General features: G+C 31.9%; 2 protein-coding genes across 2 annotated transcripts; one reads left to right on the top strand and one right to left on the bottom strand.

Moving 5' to 3' along the window:
* Window positions 1-600: 600 nt before the first annotated feature.
* LOTGIDRAFT_157968 (hypothetical protein) lies at window positions 601-3,878 on the top strand (the record flags this gene model as incomplete). Its single annotated transcript, XM_009050549.1, has 7 exons — window positions 601-844; window positions 1,126-1,319; window positions 1,644-1,691; window positions 1,951-2,505; window positions 2,948-3,031; window positions 3,300-3,506; window positions 3,792-3,878. 7 exons carry the CDS (start codon window positions 601-603, stop codon window positions 3,876-3,878), a joined length of 1,419 nt encoding a protein of 472 aa, XP_009048797.1.
* Window positions 3,879-6,838: 2,960 nt separating this feature from the next.
* Window positions 6,839-12,969, bottom strand: LOTGIDRAFT_177990 (hypothetical protein; the record flags this gene model as incomplete). The annotated part of the gene is made up of 9 exons (XM_009050548.1): window positions 6,839-6,995; window positions 8,292-8,386; window positions 8,747-8,920; window positions 9,213-9,305; window positions 9,525-9,617; window positions 11,157-11,372; window positions 11,644-11,770; window positions 12,194-12,401; window positions 12,717-12,969. 9 exons carry the CDS (start codon window positions 12,967-12,969, stop codon window positions 6,839-6,841), a joined length of 1,416 nt encoding a protein of 471 aa, XP_009048796.1.
* Window positions 12,970-13,997: the final 1,028 nt, after the last annotated feature.

Genomic DNA, 13,997 nt, shown 5'->3' with positions numbered 1-13,997 from the left:
TGGGTTGGTGGTGATATAAAAGGTCAGGCTCTCAAACTATCAAAATAAAAAAATGAGCTATCTCTGGTAGTAAATGAGAGAAAACAAATGTATAAAGGGGGATAATAATACTATCCATCCAGAATTTTCAAGACATTATCTGTGGCCTGTAGTAGGTTCATAGTTGATTGAGAAATTATCTGTGGCCTGTAGTATTATCTGTGGCCTATAGTAGGTTCATAGTTGATTGAGAAATTATCTGTGGCCTGTAGTAGGTTCATAGTTGATTGAGAAATGTAAAGATACAATTTGAGATCAAGCAAACATTCAAACAAAGGAAATGATCGATTTGATTGGATTGTACACCAGCGAATACAGCCAATCAGAACCCTGGATAGAGAGACTTTCCATGATACAAGAAAGGTTTTGCATTCAAGGTCTAAATACGAAGTTCGTTATTTAGAATAATCGAAAAAATTACTGTGGTCTGGCTAACTTTTGGAATTACGTCCCTTCGATTATCATTTAGAGTTATGTGCCCTTGAATAAAAATGTCAACAAATCGAAAAATTTAGAAAAATCGTTGTTACAACTAAATAGATCCATTATAAGACTGCAAATATGTCTTTAGTATCTTATTATGACAGCGATGATAATAGTGCAAGCGGCGAGGAAAACGAAGAAGCTATCAAAGTTGAAATAAAAGCCACTAAAACGATAACAACAGCTGAAAGTAAAAGTAGAGAAAATGATAAAACGACCCCAGCTTCACGAGTTACGGTTTTGTCTGGACAGATTAGCGATGATGAAGATGATATGACTGTGAGGCCGAATGATTATGGTGGGATTGGGTCAGGACAGACTGGTAAGGCTGTTACAATATTGATATGAACCATTGCTAAGCTATTTTAAAAAGGCATTGCTTATTCTCGATTTCATTAGGCCTACATTAATTTTGCCTTTGGTATACAAAAGTAAAGTAGTGCATACATGCATACAATTTGATAAATAAATTCAGTAGGTAGAAGTGTGGTGCATTGATAATTGAAAGCTCTACAGCATCATAAAATGTTATTTTTTTTTTTTTTTGGCTTTTTTGAAAGTTTCTAGCCAAGTAACAGCCCATATCATTATGTTCTTTTACAGATGAAGGTAATTTTCTTCACAATAATTTGCCAGTACCCAAAAGTTCTGTAGAAACAGTAGATGAGGCTGGTGTAGTTCTGGATGATAAGCTCGAAGATGAAGTCAAACCAAAAAAATCTCAGATGAAAGATGCTCCCAAACCACCTCCTAAACGTTCAAAACAACCAGTTAGAATAACTATTCCAAAACTTCAGGTTTGTTTTTAATTACTGTATACATGTATTTCCTTATAGAGTGCACAGTTGTTTTTACCTGTTTGAACTCTTATATTCTGCTAATTATTTGCCTTTGCTAACAGATAGAGCTCCATTTCTGCTATCCTTAATCTAGAACATATGAAATTCAACAAAAACCTATTATTTCGTAGTTTAAACTGTCTACACATTGATTGAAAAGGGATGGCTATCCTATACTTTGTGTCCAACAAAATACATTCTCTTTGATAAGGTACATATTGTACATCCATATATCTGTAGAAAATCGATAATTATTGTTTGTGTATCAATATTTCCATACAGGATGATGAAGATGAACCAAAACAGAAGAAAATAAAATTGGGACCATCTGTAAGTTTCGTATTATTTTTTCTTGTTTCAAATGAAAAGCACTATGCAGTTTCAGTGCTTCCAAAATAAAACTTACAATTTTTTAGGAAATGAGACAAAGAAATTATTACGTATTAAACCATTGGATTGGATGATTGTTTAACAAATCTCTTTGATATTTCTCTTGTGTACCCAAAATTGGGTCTTACATATTCAAGATCAATAGACTTTCACTCTTTGTGATTGAAAATAGAACTGATGATGTCACATATAATTTTAGACACAGAAGAGTGGATTGACATCTCTGTTACCTCCACCAGTTCATGCAGTGAAGAAAGAATCTAACAGAATTTTAGTGCCTCACACTTTAAAAAGGAAGCCACCACCTAAGCCTAACGTGGATAAGACTAAAACAGCTAGTAAGAAACCTAATGAAGAGGCCAAGTCTCTGAAGAAATTGACGGCATTTCAAGCAATGACTGGATACGAAAGTGATAGTGACGAAGAAAATTCAAATTCTGGAAATTTCTTTTCATTGGACGTAGATACTGAGAATAATGCTGAACATTTAGAATTGTCGAAAGATCTTCCACCTTGTTTGCCGTCAGTGTCCGATATTCTACCAGACGTGTCAGTGACGTCACAAACAGGGCCTGTGTCCACGCTACCTAAAATCACAGTGAACCCTGATGCACCATTAGGGTTCAATAAAGGACATAATAATCCCTACTCTGGTGCTCTGGTTAATTCACAACCCTCTGTCAGTTCAATAGCTTCAAGTAGTAATAGTCATTCAGATATATCTCAGTCATTTTATAATGTTCCTTATTCACAGGTATTTATCTTATTTTTCATATAGTTTTCTAGGCTGGCAAATGTCCCACTGTACCCAGACTGGCACAGCCACCTGTATTTACAGAGTGTCGGGTATTGTCAGGCATATTTCAGCAGATTTTCTTTGTTTATAGCTGTAACAACATAACCTTTTAGTCTTGAAAGAAGAAGTGTGATATCACCGATTTTTTGTTTTTGAATAATCAGATTCATTGATAAAGATATGGACAAAATCTTTAGCTCAATACTTAGATATTTCCCTGTATTAATGGTGATCTGTTAATCTGGTGATTAATAATGACACAAATTAATGAGGAACCCCACTAAACTTACAGACCTTTGAGAAAGTTATGTGATTTATATCAAACTAAACAGTAGTATCTACAGACCTACCTTTCTTTTCTTATTGATTTTATAATGACTATATTTTGTTATTTGACTAGAATGAAGAATATAGTAATAATTATGAAGAGCTACCACCTGTCAATAAAATACCAGAAGTTGATGATTATCTACAAGATGAACAGGTATTATAATAATTCATTGTTCTCCATTCAAACTTTTTCCATTGACCATGTACTTCTATTTAATAATCACAGACCCTTTTCTCCACTTAACTTCAAATGGAGTTTTTGAGATAGTGACGTCATATTTTGTCAAGTCTTTCAAGGATTACTGGACCCACAGTCGTCAAACAGGAAATTGGATTGGTCTTTATGGAAGCTAAAGGTGTACCCAATTCTCATACAAATACTAACAAACATCTTCACAATTCCTTTAACCATGTCTTTACAGTTTCTACGAATACAAGGAAAGAAACGGCGTGGTAAAGAAGATATTAATATTATTGAGGCCAATATGAATGATTATATTAATAGTAATGATATTGAACTAACTAAAACACTAACTGAAGAATCCACACATCAACCTCATAGAAATAAAGACAGTATGCCCACTGGTAAAGAAAAACGTAAACATCAAATTACCTACCTAGCTTTCCAGGTAAGGATTTTTATGATTTTTCAATTTTTGATGAATTTAACGAATAACTAACTAGTGACTCAGATAGTTTTATTAGGTGACTTTGTGAGGTAACTAAATATTTTTGTGCTTGTAGCAAAGGAGGAAGAAGGCTATATAGCTCAAATCCTATATAAACATTATCTTTTTGACAATTTTGTTTGGTCTCCGGAGCATTCCTGCCATTTGGTAAAATAAATGAATTCTGGTTGATATCTCAGAATTGCTTCTTTCACCTACTATAGCTAATTTGTTTTCTATTTTCAGGCTAAAGAAAGAGAGTTTGAACTGAAGAATGCCTGGGCTCAAGGTCGAGCTACTAAACGTCAAACTCAGTCTAAATATGGATTCTAAATACAGCTACTATCAGGGGACGATTTATTGTATAAATTCATTTAAATTAATATTATTTACAGACATTTTGTGTAATATTACTAGAGATGAACTTGATGTAATCTTATCAAATTTTAGTGAAACTGAATCTGTCTAAATATGGATTCTAGATATAACTACTTATTCACATCACATTGTATAAACTCATATACTGTACCTTGATATGAAATTTAAAGTCATTTTATGTAATACCACCAACAAGAAAATGAACTCTGCAATAAACTCAGTAGTCTAAGCCACTGTTTCTATTTAATACAATGGGTTAAGAATTGAAATGGAGATTTACTTCTAACTTTCCTGAATGTAGCTGATAAATACAAACATTAACCTTTTAATATCTACACATCAAATTCAGTTTCAGTATGTGTAAAAAAGTTTTCCAATTTCGAAAAGGAAAGTTGTCTTGACAAAACCACCGCATGGAATCAGATTTTCTATAGGGGTAAGCATTAGTGCTGGCACGATATATCGGTGAATTGATACGTGTATTGTATCCTGAGGTCGTGTATTAATTGTTGTATTCCATAAATAAGTGGGGATTTGATAAGTTGTTTTATAAGTGTGTCCAGAGCAAATAAACAGCCATAGTTTTATAAATAAAAAAAAGTATTTATTAAATATAAAATTTGGAATGCTAGGCCTAATATAAATAGAAAAATATTTATGAAATATGAACGATATAAAAGATGGTTGAAGAAATTTGAAAAATATCTTATATTTACATTAAATAACAATATACAACATATACAATATAATGGTTGGCAAAAGGAAATGATATTTCAAAATCAACCACAAGATATGTTACATAACAATACACAATACAGTGGAGCCCTGGTTGTCGATAATCTGGAAACCTCTATTATATATACTATTAAATAATAATTTCAAAATCAACCACAACATATATTATCTTATGTTAAATCAGAATTAATTTCTGAGACAAGTTTTTCAATATACAATAGCACTAGTTTGATTCATACATCTTAAAACTTATAACCAGAACTTTTGATATAATTTTCTTTAATTGGCATGAACATGAATTAAAATTATAAAGATGTTTTTATGGACTACAACTACTATTTTATTACAGGCAATATTGTATCTAGGGTTCTCTGATAATCTATCATCTGATGATACTAGAGAACCCTGGATGAAACTTCATCTGTAACAAAAATAGTAGTCTTATTCCATAAAAACATTTTCTTAACATAGCTGTAATATTCATGCAGACAAATCTAAAAATGTTATAGAATTCTTATAAGGACCTGCCCCTATTTTAACTATTTACAATAAACTACAAGTAGATATACCTATATATATAATAAATATGACTAATGATGAATAGAAAATGGACCTTAAATGATCACACGTTTAAGAATACATGTATATACAACTTTTACACCGTAATTCTATATTGCACGTTTATTTCCTTGAGAATCATTACTGCTATGTACAAAATAAAACTGTAAAACTAAAATTTACAAACATGGAAAAGGAAGATAAAGGTATTTTTTGATTAATTTTACTTTGAGCGCAGTTTCGTATTTTGACATTGAAAGGTCAAATTTGAGATTTAATTTAGATTATCTAAGTGTTTTGTACAAGGATATAGTAAGTGGTATCGTATTGTCAACTGATAAGTGCTTTATTTTAACTTGAAACATCCTTGCAGGAAGTAATTACCATGAGACAGTATATAAAACTAGAATTAGACTATTATTATGTCATGTAGTATGTTTCTTTTTCCCACTAGCAGTCAGATTTTCATTTTGAAAAGGGATACAGATAGCTATCAGCAAATTTCATGTCCATTATTATTTATACATATGACAGTCATACAAATCATTTTTTATACAATACTAGAAAAATCTCATCAAATTTAATTTAATACAACAATTTTGACATTGGGATCAGAACTAAAAGTATGGGAAGAAAGAGACAAAATGGATAAACTATTTCTAAATAATATTTCTGACTAAGTTAGGAAAGAGTATAGGCCTAACCATGTATTTTTTGCTTCTATAATTGAAACTGAAAGTAGGCCTATTGAAAACTTATGAAGCAAAAAACATGCGCTGAGCACTTAAAAGTTTTTGGCATTACAATTTAAGGCACTAGGATTTCTATATACAGTATAATTATGAATATAATGCACACCTTTTCTTACACTCCAATAAATCTTGAAAATTCTGTCACCTTTGACAAATTCACACCACCTCCAAATATATTGAGATTATCAATATTGAGAGTTTACTTCGTATATCTTGTTTAGTTTTTAAATTAGTGACTTTAACAGAATACCATGCCTGGTCATTATCATCCCCACCAAGCTTTTGGATTAAGGTGTGAACTCTGGCCCCTCCCTCTAAGCATTAGGAGTACCATTACGAGCTGGATACTGATCTATTCCTTCACCGCCATTAATAGACACAGTCTTTGTACATTGAATTAATGGAGAATTTTCATCATCAGAATCGTAACATATCGTCTTTCTTACACGTTCTTTATTTCCAGTTCCTTTTATTGGTGACTTTAATAATTTCACACCTAAAATACAAACACATAGATTAATAAATATCATTCATTTCATATTTTAAGGACTGATAACAACCATCTAAAGTATAACAGATATTATTAAACATGGACAATGATAACAGTGATCGAGTAGGCATACAGAATTGTCATGTAGAGTTTACAGGACTGTCTTATCTCTATGTAAAATAATGAGAAGGGGGGAGGGGTGTTGTAAATGAGGGATTACCTCAGTTCTTCACTCCAATAGAAACTATAAAATCTTAGTGTTTCGACTGCTGCCATAAACATAAATACTACAAAGGTCAATAGCCCCTTCCTGGCCCCTAGTCTCCTATTGAAACCCTTATTTCCCATTAAAGAAAGACCCCCAATAATTCCCACAGTAATCAAGATAACTCACTGTCACGTTTTCTAGTACCAATAACTTGAGGCAATAAAATGAGCAGAAACACCAAACCAAGTACAGCCACACCGCCAGGTACAAAAGATATTATGTTTCTATAGTAACCAATACATAATGGACAGCAACCCCTTAAAATGCCACTAGAGAAATTAATACACAATATTAGATAACATTAGTCAACCCCAGCTTGTTGAACTGTGATTCCTCTGAAAGGTATCACGACAATCGTTTAAATCAAAATGTTATTTCAGAGAGGTGAATTTGTAAAATAGGTAGATGGACAACATTAAGGTACAAGACAAACATCTAATCTAAATATTTATATTAAAATTAGTGAGTTGTCAATAGATGTTATAAGTTTCATGCAGTATGAGTTTAAAAGATATTTATTGATTTAAAAGACTACCACCGAAGATAAACAAGGAGTTTTACATCCTACTTTTTTAACTCACAGATCCACTGTATTAACGTAATCAATAATTACTATATCAGTATCTGTTAGCAAAGCAGATTGCAATATCTACATTACCTAGCCATCAAACCACCATGCTGTTAGTTAGAAAACAAAGTCAAATTCTATCAATATAAAAATTAAAGTGAAAATATAGGATAACTATAAAATATAGGGGCTGGGAGATAATCCTTTTTCCCATTGAACACAAATCCCCAAGTTTTGTTACAGGCTGTTTTTCCTATTGATGTCAGTAGCTGGAGTAATACTTCAGACTAGTATATAAATATCTCCACATATTATCATTAATTTGACCTACAAGAACACTAGCACCGTTATCATCAGTCTAATTAAAATTCTGTTATTTTTTCATTATCTTTTATTTTCAATATAGCCACTTCAGTTAGTCTAAAGACTGGCCTCTTTATCATTCGTCAAAATAACCTTTCGACCTAACCCTGCTTAACCAATCAAATTTGTGTTCTCTCGAGCTCTGGCATTTTGTGAGAGAGTGACGAAATGTGATTGGTTAAAGCAGATGTCATTAGATTAGGTCAAAGGGTTATTTTAATGAATGTTCAAGAGGCCAGTCTTAAGACCTTAACTGAAGTGGCTATATTAGAAATAAAAGCTAATAAAAAACAGAACGAAAGTTTGATCTAATTTTAATTAAACTGTGTTATCATTAGTAAAAAATATGGACTGTAACCTAAAGATAAAACATGCAGATATATAGGTCAACATTTATAGATTCACAGAAGAAACATGCATCATGCATTCCATATACACTTATATACATATACACTTTGCAAAGACTGGTTTTTACTATGGATATGAAGTCATCTACTTTATTGTTTAACTAACAATGACCTCTATTGGTTCAACAGCAAGCACAATACAAGCATGATTCAACAAAGAAGTTTCAATATGAGTGTTCAAAAAATCAGGATTTTAACAATTTAACAGTGTCGTATTGCCAACTTACGTGCAAGGATGAAATATCTGTATTAATTCTATAGCTATACCATTTGATAGTTTATCTGTAAAACTCATAGCTCCATACACAAACGCTCCAGATTCCTACAAAATTAAATTTCTAAAGATTGAAAAAATTGATTTGTCCCTTAAACTACTTCCTATTGTGACAATTTTATTCAGTATAAAAGATATTATATGCTCAAAGTAAGCAAAGTTTTAGAGCATGCTCCTTCCAGAAGATGATAGCAATATTCCAGTCAGTTCTCCAATAAACCTAGGAATTAAGGCACTGTTGCTGTTTCACCCCCCTTCCCCTTCTGTAGAGTTAACGATTTGGAATTACTCCAAGACATTGGCATATGAAGAACTCCATCAACAGGATTTGTAGAATATGTACTCTGTCAATTTTTCAAGAAGATACATATATGAAAATATTTCAGCATATGAAAGATGGCAATTTACCGTATTCTCTCCAATTAAATCAGCCGTCATAGCTAAAGATGTAATTAACATGGTGGAACCACCAATTCCTAATAAAACAGCTGCACCATAGACTAGATTAGCCTGGTTTTCACTAATAAAATAAAACCAGACACACGACCCGATTCCAATAACACCTCCGACTAGATATGTTAGCTGAAATAAACCAGAATCAAAAATTTTGTTTGAAATCAAATGGAGCACTGTTTAAAGATTTTGAGTCCAGCGCACACAAGACAATTGTCTGAATGCCCTAATAGATTCAAGGTATACATGTCACAAGCTCATTCCAAATTTATGGTAGCTATAGTTAAGGCTGCTAGGGTGCTCCAGTTGCCACAAAAGTTGCAGTCAGTGGCCAGATACATACAAATAAATCACCAAAGCACATCATGGACAAACAATAAACAATATAGATCCAGATCTGATTTTGAAAAGAAACTCCTACCTTTCTGCCAATTAGTTTATTTATAGGTTTCATTACTAATGATGTAACGAATCCACTACTAAATACTATCAGAGGAATGATAGCTATAATTTTCTAGAAATAAATACAAGAAATGAATCATTTAGAAATTAATATATAAAGACACATTTCTCAAAAATATCTTGTAAATGAACTATTTCTTTATCTTATTTTATGCCTATTAAATTCGACAGATGGTTAATTAAGCCAGGACTGGCTCCTTTCTTGGGCATCCGACCTCCCCCACCATTCCACCTGTAGAAATGCCAATGGTGACAAAGTATTTATTCTTACCTTTTCTAGTTTTAAAGATTCTACACAATATTGAGGTAAATATACCTGAGAAACATTAACAAACAACCTGGTAGACATATATATACCACCAATCTATAAATAGATATTAATATAATTTATAACAGACAACCTGGTAGACATATATATACCACCAATCTATAAATAGATATTAATATAATTTATAACAGACAACCTGGTAGACATATATATACCACCAATCTATAAATAGATATTAATATACTTTATAACAGACAACCTGGTAGACATATATATACCACCAATCTATAAATAGATATTAATATAATTTATAACAGACAACCTGGTAGACATATATACCACCAATTTATAAATAGATTATATTAACTTATAAGTTAGATTACTGAGACATTTTTAAAGGGATTGTATAAAGAGGTTTTCGAAATTTCTTATGTGTATCAGGGACACTGATAGCATCAATTTACACACTTCCAATCTTCAATCAGAAGTCTGTGGTTCCTGCAATTCCACTAAAACTAAGTGTTTGATGACATCACTAATTGCCAAGTATGCTTTATCAGATAAGGCCCTTCACCAATAGTGTCATCATCAAATTGATGTTATGAGTGTCCCAGATACACAAAAATTAGAAATCCTCTTTAACAAACATTGACACACATTTATAAATCATAGTTTTTTTGAAACCACAAGGTTTTAAGGGTGTGTTAATTCTTAACACTTTATCAAAACAACCACCTTTTTATGATTTTAGTTAACATTTTTAAACAGTCATAAAACTTCAAGTCTATTTTTATACTTTAAACTCTTTTACCAAAATATAAAATATAATTTTTTATACAAAAACAATTCAATTTTTAAAACAAAATCGCAATCATTAATGAATTCATTTCCCAATATTTTTTTTATTTTTTTGAGGTCAAATAATTTCATAAGATCAAAGGAAAATAAAAGTTTAGATAATTTCACTTCCTGGTAGAAATTGAATTTTTTTGTTAATGTTTTTAATTAATGAAGAAATTAATTAATTTTTTGCCAGAATAACATAATTTCCTCAAATAAAATAAGTAATTTTATCACTTTTTTATATTCATTTTCTCTGAAAATGACACCCCTGATTCTACATCTTGATTCATGTTTTCATATTTGTTAAGATCTATACTAAACTTATACTAAATTTATCTAAATTTATCCCTGTGCCAGTGCCTTCAGTTTAATAGTGACTAGTTTGTTGTCAATAGCAACTGGTTTCTTTTCAACCACTCTAATCTCTATACATATCCATTAAAAGTTTGGAAATTCATATTGGCTTTATATATCACCATCAGAACAGTGGATAGTGCTGGGCGAATTAATTAATTAACCTTGCTCCTATTGTTTCTATGGGTGTAGGAGGCATGATGAATCAGAGAATCATTCCCCTCACTTCAAGCAGGGACGAAAAAGATAAAGGCACCTGTTTCTATCAATAGTCAACTCTCTCCATAATAGTAGGTAGTCATAGAGAGAGTTAACTATTGATAGAAACAGGTGCCTGTGGTTCAGGCTGAATAAATGGCAAAAATGTTGAGAAATGTCATCTGCCTTCAAAATGTGTAAGGGCTCGTATAAATGAGAATAATTTATATAATCAAATACCTGATAAAACTGTGGTTCTTTTAGCCAACATTTGACAGTCATTTTAGCCTTAGCTAACATAGACTTCTCTATAGACATACCAGATTCCGAATCAGAGAGAGCATCTCGGACTGAATGTCCAGCCTCTATTTCTAGACTCTTCTTCTTCTCCTTAACACCACAGTGAAATATTATACTGAACACCAGTCCAATAGCAATAACTATGAACACTAATAACTGAAACAGAATTGAATTTAAAAAAAATTAGAAATATATATTAATTAAATTAAATCACAGGTAAATAAAATGAAATGGAGTTTATCTAGTAGCATGAAAGGACTTGCTATCAAAACAACTAGATGCTTTTTCCATATAACTCCACCAACTTGTATCACAGTCAGAGAGAAACCAGTTGAAAAAACTGAAGCCCTGTCATAAAGTATGCCTATAGGTAGCTACAGCAGATCTATCATAGATAAATTAAGTAAAAATATAGGCACAATTCTACCTGAAAATTGGGAGCATCAGCAGCTGAAAGTTTAGTAGTGTCTAAGGAATGTGAGGTACTATGAAATTGAAATAATAACCAAAACACAACAAACACTGTTAAATTAGATAATACTGTAAACGCATATCTGTAATATAAATATAGTAAACTTTCAAAAGAAACAATTGGTTTACTGTTTACTTAATTTGATTTTTGAATATGGGTCTGGTGACTACATGAGAAATATGTCGAAACATTGCATAAAAATGTTTTATTGATTTGTTAATAAATTTCTTTAAATCCATCATGACACAGGTGATATGCATTGGCCTCAACAACGGGGGTACATGGTGGATTTTGACCCCCAAATCATGTTTCTTATACATTTTTGCCCCAAAAATGTGTCAGAATGTTCATAAATTAAATTAATCAAATCTACACTCTTCCGCATTGAAATCCCAAACCTGTTAGCTGCCCAAATTTAGTCAGTCAGCCCCTATTTGTACCGTTAGTTCCAGGAAGCTGGCACCACCACTGGTGAGATAAAATATAGTAAATAATATATACACACCTATAGCCATTGAGTCCAACTCTCTCGCCCTCATCTGGTGTTATATCAGGTATAAGAGACAGGTGAGAGATCTGAGTTGAGGCCCAACCAAATTGAAATATCACAACAAATGGTGCATAATAAATAAACTGAGCCCAATCTGGACTGCTCTCACATTTTATACAGAGATTAAATAGAAATGGAAAACTACACAAGACACTAATAGTACCTGAAATATACAAACAGATACTATCTTTAATAACTTGGTTCATTTCATTTCTACCCCACAGGATCGACTCCTGGCATAAGTTAAGATAGTTTTCCCATGTCCATGTTACCCAAGGAACCTCACCCTAAGGTTGAGAAGGAAAGAATGTCTAGTAGTTCAATAAGACCATACAGCTCAATCAATTTAAGGAGATAAATGTAGTGGTCTATTGTGGTATATTTATCAGAGAACAGTGCAAAAATATCAGACATTTGGAAACTAAAGAATTTCAGCAATGATACAGTTTGATACTTGATAATTATAAATGATACTTACCAATAAGATGCCATGTTTTTCGTTTTCCAAGATTAAAAATCCCATTAGTTCTATCAGATTCGAAGCCAATAAATGGCGTACACAGAGCGTCACTGATTTGACCAATCAACATCAAATTACCTGATAATACATTGTTAAATTGTTTAACTTGGTGGAAAAATATCAATAAATAACTAAACCACATAGACGCACAGAGATCATTTAATACATGGCCTACACTGTAGGAAAATCTCTGTCTTTTAGTCAGCACCATTTTGATTTTTTATCAGGAATGTTTGACAGGATTAAGAGAACCAATTTATCTCTGGAACACTTTCTAAGGTAAGTCTGTTGTTGTGGGATAATGGTAACGCCACAAAATGATATTTAAAGTTTTTAGTACCAAAGTATGATTGTTTTTGTCAGCTAGGTTTCTCTAACACTTCATAAAATTACATACAGGTGCTTGCTTGAATAAACACTTTTTAAAATTCTCCAAAATACTAGATATCAGAGATATTATTCGTTATCAGCACCTTCTATTCCACGCTATTTGTCAGCTTGTTTTCCCTCTTCCTCAACACTTGAAACCAATGTCCTGTTTGGCTTGTCAGCTTGCTCATGAACACCTTTCAAAGCTCTTAATATCAATGTGCAATTGTCCACTTTTCTTTGGAGTGTACGTCTCAGTTTTATTCACCTAACACTTTAAAACACTTCGATTCTGATTTTATTGCAGAAGTCAATTTGGCTTTTACAACTAATCATATTTCAATAAGTTAGATGTTTATCTAATGCAACTTCATCCGTCTTCACTGTTTCACAAGTCTTATTTCTATTTCCTTAGGAATGTATCCTGACAGAAGTACACTGTTATCTGAAATAATTAGAGCAAATTACAGATAACAATAGAAATAAACAGTTGAATTCAGTTCACAATAGATAATGATATCACTTACTCTTTTTTTTAATATATGATGAAATCTTTACTCACATGGTTTCAAAATATCAAATGACTATTAGAGCAGGGTTGTTGATTAGGCCATATTTGCCTGTTTGTCTGCTCAAAATGTCCAAATGAAAATAGCCTCAGTCAGACATCAAAATAGGTCCACGACTAGAGATAAGTAGCTTACAGCTTAAGATATTTTTCAGTGGAACCCTTAAAAATCAAATTATGCCAAAGCCATGAAACACAGTTTTACTTAAATTTTTTGTCTATTTTGTTCTGTGATAACTGTTTTGTAAGTTATTATTTGCAAATAAAATATGTTTAAACTATATTCTGAAAGTATCAAAATT

Source organism: Lottia gigantea, assembly GCF_000327385.1.
Source record: "Lottia gigantea unplaced genomic scaffold LOTGIsca_15, whole genome shotgun sequence".
In the NCBI taxonomy this organism is placed as follows: domain Eukaryota; kingdom Metazoa; phylum Mollusca; class Gastropoda; family Lottiidae; genus Lottia; species Lottia gigantea.
This window is presented reverse-complemented; position numbering and strand designations above follow the sequence as displayed.